Here is a 15,687-nt window from a genome sequence, read left to right on the forward strand (position 1 = left end):
GAATTAGTAATTAACCTACAGAAAATATCATTTTTTACTAAACACGTGTCTCTTTATAAAACCTCGAACAATTATTATATTTAGGAAACTGAAAATCTACAAAAATACATTTTAAATGAGGAAGTTATAAAGTTCGTTGGTTTAATGAAATGATAAGATAGCTGGTTTTACCAAAAGGTCATAGCCATTCAATTGTATTGTATGATAAGTATTCGGAAGTTAATTTTGCCGAAGGTTTCAACACTTGACATAGTAATTATACATACATTTAAAGTTTACATTAACATTGCTTTCTGACATTTTTATTTACTTTATAGTGTTGTTTCGATTGCCTTGCGAATTCAAGTTGTTAAAGGGATCAACGGAAAAACTCGTCCATTCTTCATCAATAGATTAGAAGTTCGTATCGTATTATCGCTTTACATTATTCTTTTTGCGTTTCAAATTTCTTGTTTCCTAATCAATCAAAGTTCATGTCGAAATTTATTGGATAACAAATTCTCTGGATTTTTAACGGCCGTACCGTAATACCGTTTCAAACGAATTATAAACGTTTCTTGTATGACGAATTATAAAGAGTCTTCACGCTACGTAGATTTGTACACGCTTTTCTAAGTACAATCTATATTTGATGCCAACACTACTTATAACTGGACATAATCCTATTTAAAGTGCTGGTGTCTGTACTGTACATAGAAATGTACAATAGTAACTTTCAAAGACCTTACTATAAAATTCTGTTTCTTGTGAATGTTATATGGGCAATCGCAGAAACTACAAGGCGTCACTACATGATTGACATATTGTTCCTTAAAAACTTTTACGTGAAACTCAGGTCACTTGAAGCCGCATGAGCGCTGTCAACAATGATATTATGCGTGGTATGGAATACGTTCAAGGTTCTTAATTACGTCACCGTCCGAAAGTCGCTGTAGGCCAAGGCCAACAAACGGTAATGCCAGACAACTGTATGCGCATATTCGATATGCGTTTGATTTTATTATTTGTTCCGGTTGGCTGCAGCTTGAGCAAGAATTTATTCTTGAAATATTCGCGTATTTACCGCAGATTTCGGATGGAATGTGAAGGATTTACAGGTTTAATATAGGTTATGTTTACGCACAAAATCATGTTCAGAGTATGTTTGTATAATTTATTTCCAATTTGAGCTATAAAACAAGTATTTTCCAATATAATATTTGAGCGTTCTTTATCAAAAAAATATGTAAAAAAATAAATTAGATGCAATTTTTTATCACGGCGTGCGACCTTCACGGTAATTTGGGATAGTTCGTAAAAAAAACAAAAAAAAAACAAATGACATTATTTTGGCAGATGTCAAACTGGGTCACATTGTAAGCGGATTCTTGATATCAAATATCAATACTATGCTATCAATAAGTGAAATTTGGCTGATTAAGTAAAAAGCACTTAAGATATCCAAAAAAAAATACACCAACTTATTTTCCATTTTTAAACCATTTTGTTATCTTAGAAAATGGCGCGTGAAATATTTATTCCACGAATTATTCGCAATCAACCCGTGTTATATAGGTAAGTTTTACAATTTTCAGACATCTTATATTGTCAGGTAGTACAATATTATAGATGTTATTACTTGAATACTAAACATTGGAACAAAATTGTAGTACCGTAAGAAGTACGGTTAAACCATTAATGGTGTTAAATATAGATAGTTAATTTTGCCAATTTTATTATGTAAATAAAATCCCAAATACAAAGACATTGTGACCTCGTGCGTCATTAGTAGAAGTCGAAGCCATAAAACAAAGAAAAACGTAAACAAATCTGATATAATAAACTCGGGAGTAGTTGTGTACAAGCCAATCACCTACATCAAAATTTCATATAAAATATTAACAGAACTATTAAGTTTTCTGGCTTTCTTCTGTTCATACGTGGAAGTCATTCTCATGAAATTGTAATTTAGCAAAGTGTACTTGTATTTTTATTTACTTCAACGTGTCAGAATGACCTTGACCCACTTAATGTCATCGCGTCACTCGGGAAAGTTGCGTAGACGCAGGTCTTACCTAACTAACTGAGCTCGTCTTGAAATACTTAGCCAAGTAACAGCTGTTATGTAAGTGAATGTAGAATTGTAGACAGTCAATTGGATACAATTGAAATAAACGGTGACACCAATTGACGGTTATGATGAGTCATTTATTAGTGTTTTTTAATTATAAGATGATGGTTTTGTGTATGATAGGATTTTTAATACAATTAATGTTATTTGTCTAAATACCCATGACGGCCATGACTAATTAAGAAGACAATTTTTAACCAACTAATTTTCTTTTCGCAGAGATCGAAGGGAACAGGAGCAACGAGAAATGCTGGAGAAGCAACAGAAAGAGAGAAAGAGAGAGAACGGATAGAACAGGAACGAGAGAGGGAGAGAGAAAGGGAAAGGGAGAGGGAGAAACAAGAGAGGGAAGACAAAGAAAGGAGGGATCAAGAAAATGCCGCTTCCAAATTAGTTTCAAGACATTTTGAGGAATCTCTCAGGCTGGCGAATCAGAAGGTACTTATCAGGAGAATATAAAACACAATTTATTTTGAATTCCATTTAAAAAAATACGAATTTTGACGTTGTTATTATTTTTATGCAGCGGGAGCGCATGTCGTGGTCGCTACTGCACAGCTTGGGGTCGAGTCGCGGTGCGCCCGCGCCGGAACACGAGCGCCTGCGTGCGCCGCCCAGCGAGCGCGCGTACTACTCCCCGCCCGGACACCCGCCCTCGCACCCCGCGCACCCGTCGCATCCCGCGCACCCCTCCACCCGGCCGCCAGCCACCTCGCCCGCGGACTACCACTCTCAACACGCCCGCATTTCCATCCCTACTAAACCAGACAAATCCACGTCCCACCCGTCCTTACCTAAGGGGGAACCTAACTTCGCTCCCTACAACTATCCTCCCTATCGATATGACAAACTCAAGGACCAACACCTACCGGCGCCGCCACCGTTAGTCCCCGAGAAGAACTCTGTGATAGTAAAGCACGATCCCAAACAAATTCACCTCGAACAGAAGCATCCTTACCCGAGCAAACCTCGGAGTGAGCCCAACCCACATTACCTTCCATCAAGAACATACAGGACGGGTCCATCACCACATGCGCCGCCACACCCGCATCCGACGTTGCAGACATCGCCACACGCTGCTCTGCCCGCACAAGACAAAAATGCACGGCGGATGTACCAACCCCCGCCTCCGCGGTCTCCCGCGTATTACCAAACAGTACCACCCCCTGTCAAACCGAAGGTGTCGAGTCCTGCGCCACCACACATATATGGCAAGCCTCCGTGCAATTCACCGGGACCAGGACCCGGTCCAGCACATTACGCTGTCGCTGTCGAACCTCCCATGCCACACGCCAAGGTAGAGCAGCCCCCGGTCCCGTACCCACCGCCCTACGCACAACGCACCCGGCCACCTCCTCCCGCACATTCGCGTACCCCCGAGCCGCGTCCTCCACAACGCGCGGTCGTAGACTCCAATTCTACGTCGCCTTGCCAGCTGCAGCCGTTAGATCTGGGTATGGTGCGTGATGACCCTGACCGTCTGTCGCCAAGACGTCGTGGTGCAACAGATACCCCTGAAGCCGACGCCAAACGGAGAAGACTTGAAGAACCACCAGCGCCTGAACCCTTGATTGCGGCGGCCGCTGGTGCTGGTCGGACTCCTCACGGATCTGAACCAGCGCCACAGGCGCCAGGCCCACCTTGTGACGTGCGAGTTCCGTCTGCTGATGGTAGCGTGGCAACGCCAGAGCGAGCTGCTGGAGCGTCCCCAGCCCCACACCTAACGCCGGCGGCGAGTCCAGCGCCGGCGACACCCGTCCCCCCTGTGGCCGCGTCACCCCCGGCCGCAGCAGCGCCGCCGCCGGCCCCCACGCCACCCGCGCCGCCGGCCACGCCACCCGTAACGCCCGGTACTGAAGATTCCGCGGCGAAGGCAGCCCAGTCCCCACGCGATGGGGCTAGCGGTGCGCCTGTCCGACATCTCGGCAAGAAGGCCTGGCTACAGAGACACGAAACCGCACCAATCGGTGAGGGTGATTGTTCAGGAGGTGGCGGCACGTGTATAACCTTACCTATGACGATTACAAGAGTATCAGAACCTGACGATTCAAGTTCAAATATAGTCGTGCCCGTAGCTGCCAAGTCAATCCAGCGCGGTGCGCGTAAAACTTCAAAGCCGAGAAAGCCAAAGGAAGCTAACGGACGCGTCGATGACGCCGAAGAAGACAGCTCGAGCTCCGACCGTGAATCTACAGCACCCCCGAAGCGTAAGCCACCAAAAGCTAAACGGAAAAAGGGTGCAGTCGCACGAAAAGCTAGCGACGAGTCTAAAAGGAAGAAGGCTTCTGAAAGTGGGAGTGAAAGCGATAAGGAGAGTGACGACAAAGACTCTGACTCCGGCGGTAGCGGGAGCGGAAGCGGTAGCACGTCTAGCCGTCGCGGCGGTGCAGGCCGAGCGCGAGGCAGAAGGACGCGCGGCGGCGGGCGCGGCGGGCGGCGGCGGGACGAGCCTCCGCGGCGCGCGGCGGCCGGCTCGCCCGCCTCGCGCGCGGCGCCCGACAGCTTCCTGCAGAACGGGCCGTGCTTCGAGGTGGCGCCGCGCCTCGCCAAGTGCCGCGAGTGCCGCTGGTCACCTGCGCAGCGCGACAAAGACATGCCCAACATCTTTTGCCGTTTCTACGCGTTCAGAAGACTGAAGTACGCCAAAAACAGACAGCTGGCTATCGCCGGCTTCTCGGATCCCTACAAAGACGCTGAAGAGGTGAGTTATAAACATGAAATTTATAATATATGCTACCATTAATTTACTTCTAAATTAATTTATTTTTGTTATTAATCTAATTGTGTTGCAAATAATAATATTTAACTTGTTTTGTCTACAGGATGACAAAAAGCTATGGCTATCGTCTTCCGCTGGCGCTGCTGAGTTAGATATCGAGATGAGTTGCTTCCTTCTGAGGGAGATCGGAGACCAGTTCTGTGAACTGCTACAACAGGAGAAGGAGGCTGAATCCCATCACTTAAATGATGGTAAATACTCTTTACATTGTCAATTGTTGTTTGTTGACACCACTGTACATTTATGTAGACATGCACTTACAATTGTGTTCTCTTTTACAGATAAGACGATAGCATGGAAGCGAGTCGTACAGGGTGTTAGAGAAATGTGCGATGTTTTGCGAAACTACTTGTTCAACTTCCATTGGACTTGCGGCAAATGTGGCTTCGTCGTTTGTTTGGACTGTTATAAGGTAAATATTATCATGATAAACTTCACCAATCAATTGACCTACCGAAGATTTGTGGTTCCCCATTGTAACCATTGTGAATACATTTATTTATAAATATGTTTTTATGTTTATAGTCTCGGACATCCGGCGGCGAAAACTGCCAGCGTTACAACTGAAACGAATAATACGGCGAATGCAAACAGCAACGGCGAGAGGGATTCATCGGGTGAGTCCACTATTATAAACTTTTAAGTATTAATTAAACCAATAGACAAACACATTTTTGTATAATATGACCATATTGTGTCATAATATATGTGTTTTATGCCACTTGAACATCGAAGGACAAATAAAACCGTGCCCCTATTCTAGTCGTAGTGTATGCAATACTAAGTAGTGGTATGTCCCAGTTGGCTGACGTGCACGTCGGGCGGCGCGCACCCGGCGCGGCGGCTGCTGCTGACGCAGATCGGGCGGGCGGCGCGCTGGGCGCGGCGGCCGGCGCGCGCACGCCCTGCGCTCCGCCTTCTCGCTGCCGCCCTGCGCCTGCGGGGCCGCGCCCGCGCCCGCGCCCAACACCAAGGCCACGGCCAGGCGCCTGCTCGCCAAGGCGCTGCTTAAGGTAAACACTCATACGTAATGTATTACACACTTTAGTTCGTGGCATTTCCTGCTGTTTCTGAAATTTTCGGATCATTTTTTGACAAATAAGAACACATGGCAAAAGCGATTGCCATACATTCTCGGTCACAGTGCAATAACAAAAAAACAACAACTACAATCAAACGAAAGAAAAGTTGTGTAACCCATTTCTTAATTGTTTTTTCTTTACAGAATGTTAAAAAGGAGGATGTTAAAGAGGAAACGGCGCCCGCCAACGGCTCGTCGCCGGTTAAGTCAGAAAACGGCAAAACCGGCAGCTCAGTCGTTAGCTGGCTGTCTGACCTGCCGCTCAAGACTGAAGCTGAAGACGAAAAATCAGAATCTAGTTCTTCCGATTCAGAGGAAGGCGGCAACTTCTCCACACTACGAGAACTGCTCATCCGGCCGGCGCCAGAGGGTGGTGAAACACAACCTAAGAAAAAACAAAAGAAGAACAAGAGCGATATCCTTGATGACGTTATATCTAGCGTCGTTGAAGAGAAGAAGGACGAAGACGGCGAGGTGAAACCATTCGCGCTGGCCAATGTTGTGAAGCGGTACGACCGCAGCGGCCGCAGCCGGGAGGAGCTGCCCATACGCATCATGACGCTCACGGAGTCCAAGCTGCTCTACCCCGACGTCCCGCATGCGTGGCTCTGCGACGGCAAGCTGCTGCACCTTACTGACCCCATGCATCCTGGCAATTATAAACCATTCCAGGTAAATATACATTTGTCATGAATTTTAGACTACTTTATACGTTAAAATAATATAAACGCGTATTATATCAAATGAATAAAAAAAAAACAATTACTTGGTACTCTACTAATGCCTTTTTCCTTCATTGCAGGACCAGTGGAAACGTGGTCAACCAGTTCTAGTCTCAGACGTATCAACCATTCTCGATAAAGACTTATGGAGTCCCGAGAGTTTCTCTCGTGACTTCGGTGACACTCGTGTCGACTTGGTGAATTGTGCGTCCGGTTTAGTAGTGCCGTATCAACTGGGTAGGAAATTCTGGGATGGATTTGATCTAGCCGCTAAGCGGTTACGTGACGAACGCGGTGCCCCAATGGTGCTTAAACTGAAAGACTGGCCGCCGGGCGAAGACTTTGCGGAACTCCTCCCGGCGCGCTTCGACGACCTAATGCGGGCGTTACCCCTCAGCGAATACACATCTCGCACCGGAAAACTAAATCTGGCCGCGCGGCTACCGGAGTGCTTCGTGCGACCCGACCTCGGACCCAAGATGTACACGGCGTACGGCGGCGCGGGCGGGACCACCAACCTGCACCTGGACGTGAGCGACGCCGTCAACGTCATGGTGCACGCCAGCGCGCCCGGCGACGCGCAGGAGCGAGCGCGGGAGGCGGCGCGTGCGGCCGAGGAGGCCGGCGTCGACGTGCTGTCCCGCCGCCGCGCCAGGGTCAAGCCGCCCGCCGCGCTCTGGCACATCTATGCTGCTAAGGATGCCGATAAAATCCGTGATTTCCTAGTCCGAGCTGAATTAGAGCGTGGAGCGAGACCTCTACCTCAACATGACCCCGTGCACGATCAGACTTGGTACCTGGACGCCGCGCTGCGCGAGCGCCTGTACCGGGAGTACGGAGTGGAGGGCTACGCCATCCTGCAGTGCCCCGGCGACGCCGTGTTCATCCCGGCGGGCGCGCCGCATCAAGTGAGGAACCTTCTAGACTGCATCAAGGTTGCCGAGGACTTCGTGTCGCCCGAGAACGTCTCTCGGTGTTTCGAGCTCGCGCAACAGTTTAGACGGTTGTCTCGCCAGCACTCTAATAAAGAAGATAAGCTACAGATTAAGAATATTGTGTACCACGCGGTAAAGGATTCTCTGTGCTGCCTAGAGGAGGCGCTCGCCGAAGCCAAGTGAAGACGAGCGGCCCTCCCGCATTTGATCTCAACCTCGAACGTAACATTAATTGCTAAGTTCCGCATTTAACGTAAGATTGGGAGCGAGTATGATACGCGCTGTGCGCCGTTTCGTGTATAAGATGCCATTGTTAAGCGTCCGAGTCGATTGTGTACCAGTTATGTGTGTAAGTGTACTCGAAATGTGATTTAGTCCGACGGTCGCGATCGGAGTATGTGCAATGTAAATTAGTCTGATTATGGTGATATCGTTGAGATGTGGATATGTTTTATGTTCCTTAATTGAAATACAAATAAAACTCTTCAGGTTATTTACAGCTTAATTGTAGCTATAGTGATATGTATGTATTGTGTAAATTTTAATTCGAATTCCATCGAGTACATATTAAGAATTGTATACTTTTAAGTTATTGTATTGAAATAAATAAACGTATTCGCTCGAAGCATTGTACATTACAACACGGCATGTAGATAAGTTTATCCTATTACTAGATTTCTCAATTTGGTTATGTTACAAAACGATAGTGACAATTTCTTTTTGTCCTTATTGCTGTATTAGGAAGTTTTTTTTTGTACTGTGTATATTATGTATGGTTATAAGTTGGAATAAAAAAAGATGTTTATATGAAACAGGTGTTGTATTATTTATTTATACCAGTTTATGACAATATCATTAAATCATTAACGCAAAAAAACATACAATGAGCTATTTTTAATTCTTAAAATTATGGTTCAAAAGATGAAACAAATGATTGTCGATTTAACGCTAGATACTGTCTATAAAATTATGTATCAAATGGCAAAAGGTAGTTTCGAACCATAGTAATATTTATGTCCACGACAAAAGCTCTGACACCGAAGATTCTAGACGAAGTAATTGGTTTGAACAAAATATAAAAGTATAGTGCCCCTTCATTATTACACACATGACAGTTAATAGTTTGATCAGGAAAGGTTTCCGATTTCGTTGCGCTCACAATTTTGGAATAAGATTTATCACGTTTGCCTTGGTGTAGCGCCATCTCTTGACGATTGATGAAACCTCATAGCTCAATATGAAACAAATTCCGCTACTCAATAACAGATGTCGCTCCAAAAAGTTGAAAGAAATTAATTACAGCAAAGTAAATAGACTGATATCAAAAATCTTTTGAACTATCCAGCAGTAATAAAATGTTAAATTAAATATATTACACAGAGTTGACGGAGTATAGAAAAGTCCTGTTAGTAAAAACAAAATGATTCTAAGAATGCTTATTAGTTTAATTGACTTTCTTATTAGAAAATAATTTTCTGATAATGGCGTCAACTGCAATAAATATAAGTCGTCTATCATACAAAAGTTGCGATTTTCATCATTCTGGCAAACAGTTTAATTTGTGCGAAACGGAATAACACCTATTCAAGGAATGAAATTGAATTATTCACTCGAATGACCATTTATCATTGTAATCTATTTGCAATTGAAATTGAATTGGAAAATAGCGTCTAGTTTAGCTGGTTCCTATGGTACTTTGAAATCTTTTTTATTAGCAAGAATGGTAGTAGTTTAGAATGTGATTGCTCGTATTTTTATAAATAAGTTCAATTTTATTCACCTCGTCTCAAACCAGATAACGTTTTTGAAAACATTTTCCTTAAAACGTGTATTACACTTATCCTCTTTGTATAAGATTCTACAAACATCTACTTATAGGCAGGTTTAGCATACCTAGTTTCCACAAAGCAATGAACTCTACCAATTCGCTAGCAAATCAAACACGTTGACCCGTAGATAATAACGGCACCTGTTTCATTCGCAATAGATTGCTGTTTTTATGTAAAGGATTAAGAGAATGTGCTTGTACAAGTGGTAATGTATGGGGAGTTAAGATTTGCATCCATCATGACCATTTGTGGAGCTCTCCGCGAGGTGATATAAAGAGGATTGGCTCGCGCTCTCTGTTCAGTTCGCTTGTAGTGTCCGACGTACGCAGAATTGTGATTGCTATTAAAATGAAGGCAGCTACTTTGTTTGTTTTCGGTAAGTTGCAAAACAACTTAATTTAATAATATTTCCACATTTATTATCAATATGATAGGTTGGTATATTGACCTTTTTAAAAGAAAAGTCTCGAATAATCTCTATTGTTATTCATTTGTTTGAGACCTGCATGACATCAGATTTGTTTTTTTCCTGACTTGATTCAGACAGTTTTTTTTGCTTCCGTAACACATCCGTTGGTTTCAAAGTTGTATATCAGTCTACGAAATAAATATTAGTTACTGCACTGTTCATGTTATCTACGTGATTTCTTCATAGTTTAAAGTATATCAGCGATAGAGCTAGGTTGGTAATTGTACATTGTTTCGTTTATATTTTGAAAGTAACTTTATGTTAGACTGTTAACTGAAGCTTAACATATTTTGACAGTTGCTTTCTTTTGTACGACTACACAACAAATATACATGATTTAAGTTTTATCGCAATCGTTGTGGCTAGTTTTTCTGAAGGAAGAAAGTCCTTTTAGTATGATTTACTTAAGTTCAAATTATACAAACAAAGGTACAAAGAAAACATTTGTTAAACAAGATTAACGGTTGAATTTCTCGTTTGAAACTTTGAATTTTGCCATCCCATTACCACAGATGATATAATAGTAAGTACCCCGACGTTTTCTCCTTTTGTTTAGTGGATGACTCTGAAACAGGGGGTACCTCTTTACGCTGCGCATTAAAATGTGTCAGGATTCCACAACTATATTAATATTACTTTATGAACTGGTAGTAGACCCTATGGACTAGACATAAAATATTGAAACCTAAGTAGGTACTATTTATAATGAGAGAGCAAAGACTGACGATCATGAAATTAATCTCAACAATTTACCTTTTCTCATTCTCCATACTAAAAGAAGTGCGAATTACAGACCCGTCAAATTACAATTCATACGAAAGTATACGTCACGGTGTGTCTCGGAGAACCGGTGCTCATTGCTCCAAAGTGGTCCTTCTTCCTGTCATTATCTAGATGAACATTTTACGACCTTAATGGTCTGTGTAAGGTCACGTCAAGCGCCTACGACACTCCTTTGACTTGATTACATGATGAGGACCAGCCGTTTCCTGTTTGTTAGGGAAACAAATTAGATAATGAGGTTACAATTTGAAAATTATACGTGTTTGGATTATCTTTTGAGATTATATAAAAGTTGGAATTATTAATACTACCTATCTCCAGAGAAGTTACGCAGTATTTCTTTTGCTAGCCTTTGGTCCAAAATATGTTAGGATTTGTTTCCATTCTTACCGGTTTCAGCAGAAAACGGGAATCGTCTATATCTAATCTTCCAACTAAATAAACTGAGAAAGAACTAATAAAAAATACAACATAAATAATAAAATGAAATAATCCTATAGAAAAAAAGGTCTTAAAAATTAATCACCACATTTTTTTAAAGTTCATTTTATATTAAAATCTCTTTTGTTTATGCTGATGTACCTCCTTACAGCCATTAACATGACGCAATCTGAATTACAGCTCGCATCCAAATATGTCTTACTTTACACATATTTTGTTAAGGCGAGGTAGCGTAATCGTCATTTTTATTGTTTTGAAATCCCCGAAAGTTATTATAAAACTGGTTTTACCTCATCCTTATAGAGTGACTAATACCTACACGTTTCGAGGCTAATTTAAATAAATAGTAATTGCAGTAGAACAAGTTATTTTAGCACACGTGAGAAACTGGCTTGAATTCGACTTGGGTAATTGAATTGTATTGCTTGAACTAGTCTTGGTAGCTGTAAACTGATGATCAAATCCTCCTTTGAACAAATCAGTAAAAAGAGTGAAGCTTTTTTATGATTTATTTAATTGCTTATATCAGTCTCTTAGGTTATATGAAAGTCGGTTACATCCAATTAAATAATTAACAAAGAATAATCAAATTTGCATATGAAGAACAAACAAAACTACTAGTTTTGTACAATCAATTTATGATTTGACCTAAATTTTTCAGCGTTGGTGCTGGTGGCAGTATCCTGCCGTCCCGACAAGCCAGACTTGAAGCAATTAAAGGCAGAAGCCGCTCGCAAGAAGGCCTGCATGCACGACTGCACCTCACAGAAGTTGGAGCCCATCTGCGCCGGCAAACAGGGAGAGAAACCCAAGTCCTTCGGTAACGAGTGCGTCATGAACAACTACAACTGCGAGCATAAAGAAAGTGAGTATTCAAGAAAGGAGGTTTTATTCTAGCTTTACTTTAATACAGCATACTACCCACCTGTATGCAGATCTTTTTAAATAAGGTCCAGGCCTGAGCTCAGGCTAACTTCATAAATCTGTAGGTACTAAAAAGAGTTTTCGCTGGTGTTTAGTGAAAACGTCGAAGAGAAGCTATTTGTTTGGTATTTTTAGAACATTGTAGGCAAAAAGTGAAGTGCTGTTGCGAAAAAATCAAATCGTCCACTATTTATTACTCTTAACTTTAGTTTTGAAGATTTTATCAGCATACGAGCTTAACGTAGCATAGAATGGAATTATATTTTTTTATATCCTACAAAGTAACATATCTGATTATGGAATTCAAGGCTTTAGCGTTCTGACTAATTGGATGTAAAAAACGTGGTATGTTCCCAGAATGCTATTGTTTTCCGTAACAAGGCAAGGTTACAAAAATATATGTACATAAATATGTTTTTGGATACTCCTCTGCATCTATGTTTGCGCTTTATTTCAACCTTTGTTAGTTGTTCACTTTATCCGTTTTTAATGCTTGAAAAAACAATGTAAATAGTAAATAACCGTAGGATTTTTACTATTTTTAGTATCTATCTATAAAGTTGATACTATTGTATGTGCAATACGCACTTGAAATTGCAATATCACAGTGCATAAGATGAAATAAGTAATGTAGAGTAACATTAATAAGACATTATTATGCATAGATTCTTCATAAAAATACGTACGAATTAAACGAATTAAATAGGTGCAAAACAAATAGCACGTTCTTCTAAATAAAGATATTAGATGGTACTACTAATAACTTAACAAAAAAAAGAACTAGTGTACTTGCATAATACAAGGAAATTTAAGTATTTCTCAACTATGGCTGAAATTGGCCATGCCTAAATGAAAAAACAATGAGCTTCTATTTTTTGATTTTGAATCGAATACAGTAGTGTTTTCACAAAATTGATGCCCTCTCTGTTTTTGTTATTTAATTACATATCTTCATGTTTTAATTACAGTTGAACTGAGTTAAGAATAGGGAGATTAAAAGTTATCAGTTTTTATGAAAGTTCAATATTTTTTACTTGATTATGTTATGATTTTTTATATTTGGCTTTATTTTTGTCAACATTTATAAAAGAGTGCAAAGCGATAGCATTGGCTTTAAAATAATTAAAATAGTGATGTTTTATGACCATGTTTTTAAAAATGGACTTGCACTTACTGTTAGCAGTTTTAAACAAATAACTAGCATTGCTTGTTGTAATTCCAGTATATTGTTACAGTAAAGATCTTTAAATAGTAACAAATTAGCATTTGACAGACACACTCATAAAGTTAATTTTGTGAAACTTATCATTCCAATTAAAACAACATACCAGATGTAAAATAAAGAATGAATACTACCGATCACCAAGACTTAATTGTATTCTGCACGTAAATACGTGCCAGTTAATTAACTGACCCCATTACGTAACTGATGTCGTCATCGACCAAAAAATATGAGAAAGTTATATTTACAAAAAAGGTTGTTACCAAATGCGTAACAATGTTAAACATACCACAAAAAGTAAACAGGAAAACCATGACAATATAGACAACAAAGGCTTTAATTCGATGGAGAATTATACCCAGCAATCTATTCACACTAAAGCGAGATTATTGTACTGATAGTTCAACTCATTTGTGCTCGCGAGGCTATGTGTGCGTGCGATTGACAGCGACTGTTTATTATGGAAGCTTCAATTTGTGTGACGGTGACACACCATCAAAGCTGTGTTAGAACACAACGACACTGTGTATATACAGAGCCAACCACATACATATGACGCCGCGCGCAAATTTGAGTTGAATTGACATTACAATGTTGTTTTAAAACTGGTGCGAGATCACCGAACTGTGACAAGTAATGTAAATGTAATGGCAACTATTGTGCTAACCAGACTTGACCGGATTATGAATCATGTGGTTGAGTCCACCTAATAAACAGTGAGCGGCGACTGAATGAACAATTTACTTATATAACCATGTGTAGAAATACCATAACTTTCTGGAAATCTTAGGAAAATAGGAACTGGCCTACATAGCAGTCATCATCGGCCTAGCCTTTTCCCAACTATGTTGGGGTCGGCTACCAGTCAAACCGGTTTCAGCTGAGTACCAGTGTTTGACAAGGAGCGACTGCCTATCTGACCTCCTCAACCCAGTTACCTGGGCAACACGACACCCCTTGGTTAGACTGGCTGTCAGACTTTCAAGCTTCTGACTATGTACCTGTAACGGCTGTCAAAGATGTAGGAATAACAGCCGGTACCCACAATTTAACGTGCCTTCCGAAACACGGAGGAACTCGCTATGACAAAGATGGTCACCCATCTACGGACCAACCGCGTCAAGCATAGCTTAACCTGTGATCGAATCACTTATGCGGTTATAGCACAGCCACGAGCTCGTCATAGCAGTATCTTACAGTATTATAGCCTACATATTTTACACACGTAATATGCAATAGTTCTGCATCTATTTTGCATTTCTCTAGGTAGGAATCGAACGAACGAACTCCGGTATAGCAGGCAGAGCCACTAACCAGCCTGCCCGTCGAAATTTATAATTATTAGTCTTGTGTTTATTGAAGCGAGATGCAGCTCTACGCTGAACGCTCTGTAGTACGACGTCTTAGTTATTTTAGGTTTAATGAAATTAAAATTGTTCTAGATCCAACTTACGATTGATAGTATTTTTATTTGAACGCAATGACAGAAAAAAGGCTGCTGTATATTTAGGTTTTCAACACTGGATTTGTGACTGTTCCACTGACCAATCTTCATCAATTGTAAGGTGATTCAGTTGTTAATATGGTTATGTTACACATAGACATTGAAAATTCTATTTTTTGTGTAAATGACAAATATTTGTGATGAACAAGTTTAAATAATCGAATAGTAACGTTTTAATTATAAATGTTTGTTTATTTTTTAAGGCATTTCTTTTCACTGTTTATACATAATATTAACTAGGATATAACAGGTTTCATATTTGCACGGCATAATTAATCATTTCCTTTTTTTACTCATTCATAAATAATGATTATATTTAAAACAAATGGTGGGAATCGAATCTATGATGACTGGTATAGCACTTATTATATACCTCCTTATATATCTTCCTCCTATATTCCCTTAAAATAAATCCTTATATATCTAGTTTGTAAATGTTTAAGAAATAGCGGTAAATAAAACGATTTTTATATTTAATAAATCAAATTTTAATATTATGTATTTTTCCTTTTCAGCGCTTTCCAAGATCAGCAAAGGAGAGTGTCCCGGCTCTGATGGCATCCGTCTCTCTTAAACACGCAAAGAGAAAAAGCCCTTTAATTTGTTAAAAGATTTTATAACTGTATTTTATATAAGAAAACTTATTGATCCTTGCTTGTCGACTAACATCAAAGAAGCTGTGATTAATGTAGAATTTTAGATCGGATTGTACCCGTATATCTTTATTTTTAATTTCATTCGTGCATTAAATGATTAAGTCACAATAAATTTTCTTTGATACCTTTTATTTTCCTGAAAAGAGGTCCATTATAGATTATGAAATATTAATCTATAGGCATAGACTACTATTATAGCGCAAGCTACATCTATACTATTAAAAAAAACTTA

At 40.6% G+C, this 15,687-nt stretch overlaps 2 protein-coding genes across 2 annotated transcripts; both read left to right on the forward strand.

Annotated features, from left to right (window-relative positions):
- The first annotated feature begins 212 nt into the window (after positions 1–212).
- Positions 213–8,439, forward strand: LOC113507849 (lysine-specific demethylase 3A-like). Its single transcript, XM_026890773.1, is given in 11 exon segments — positions 213–2,548; positions 2,637–4,811; positions 4,933–5,080; positions 5,171–5,301; positions 5,415–5,429; positions 5,431–5,510; positions 5,691–5,749; positions 5,752–5,778; positions 5,781–5,902; positions 6,115–6,642; positions 6,773–8,439. Coding segments are annotated over 10 exon segments (4,314 nt in total). The 5' UTR covers positions 213–2,548; positions 2,637–2,645; the 3' UTR covers positions 7,811–8,439.
- Positions 8,440–9,724: 1,285 nt separating this feature from the next.
- On the forward strand, positions 9,725–15,382 carry LOC113507848. The gene is made up of 3 exons (XM_026890772.1): positions 9,725–9,832; positions 11,811–12,014; positions 15,315–15,382. Exons 1-3 carry the CDS (start codon positions 9,805–9,807, stop codon positions 15,371–15,373), a joined length of 291 nt encoding a protein of 96 aa, XP_026746573.1. The 5' UTR covers positions 9,725–9,804; the 3' UTR covers positions 15,374–15,382.
- Positions 15,383–15,687: the final 305 nt, after the last annotated feature.

Source organism: Trichoplusia ni, unplaced genomic scaffold (genome assembly GCF_003590095.1).
Source record: "Trichoplusia ni isolate ovarian cell line Hi5 unplaced genomic scaffold, tn1 tig00003326, whole genome shotgun sequence".
Lineage (NCBI taxonomy): Eukaryota > Metazoa > Arthropoda > Insecta > Lepidoptera > Noctuidae > Trichoplusia > Trichoplusia ni.

Coding starts and splice junctions, on each gene's coding strand:
- LOC113507848 (XM_026890772.1), top strand. CDS start 9,805: ATGAAGGCAGCTACTTTGTTTGTTTTCG. Junction 9,833..11,810: donor AGCTACTTTGTTTGTTTTCG/GTAAGTTGCAAA, acceptor TAAATTTTTCAG/CGTTGGTGCTGGTGGCAGTA. Junction 12,015..15,314: donor CAACTGCGAGCATAAAGAAA/GTGAGTATTCAA, acceptor TTTCCTTTTCAG/CGCTTTCCAAGATCAGCAAA.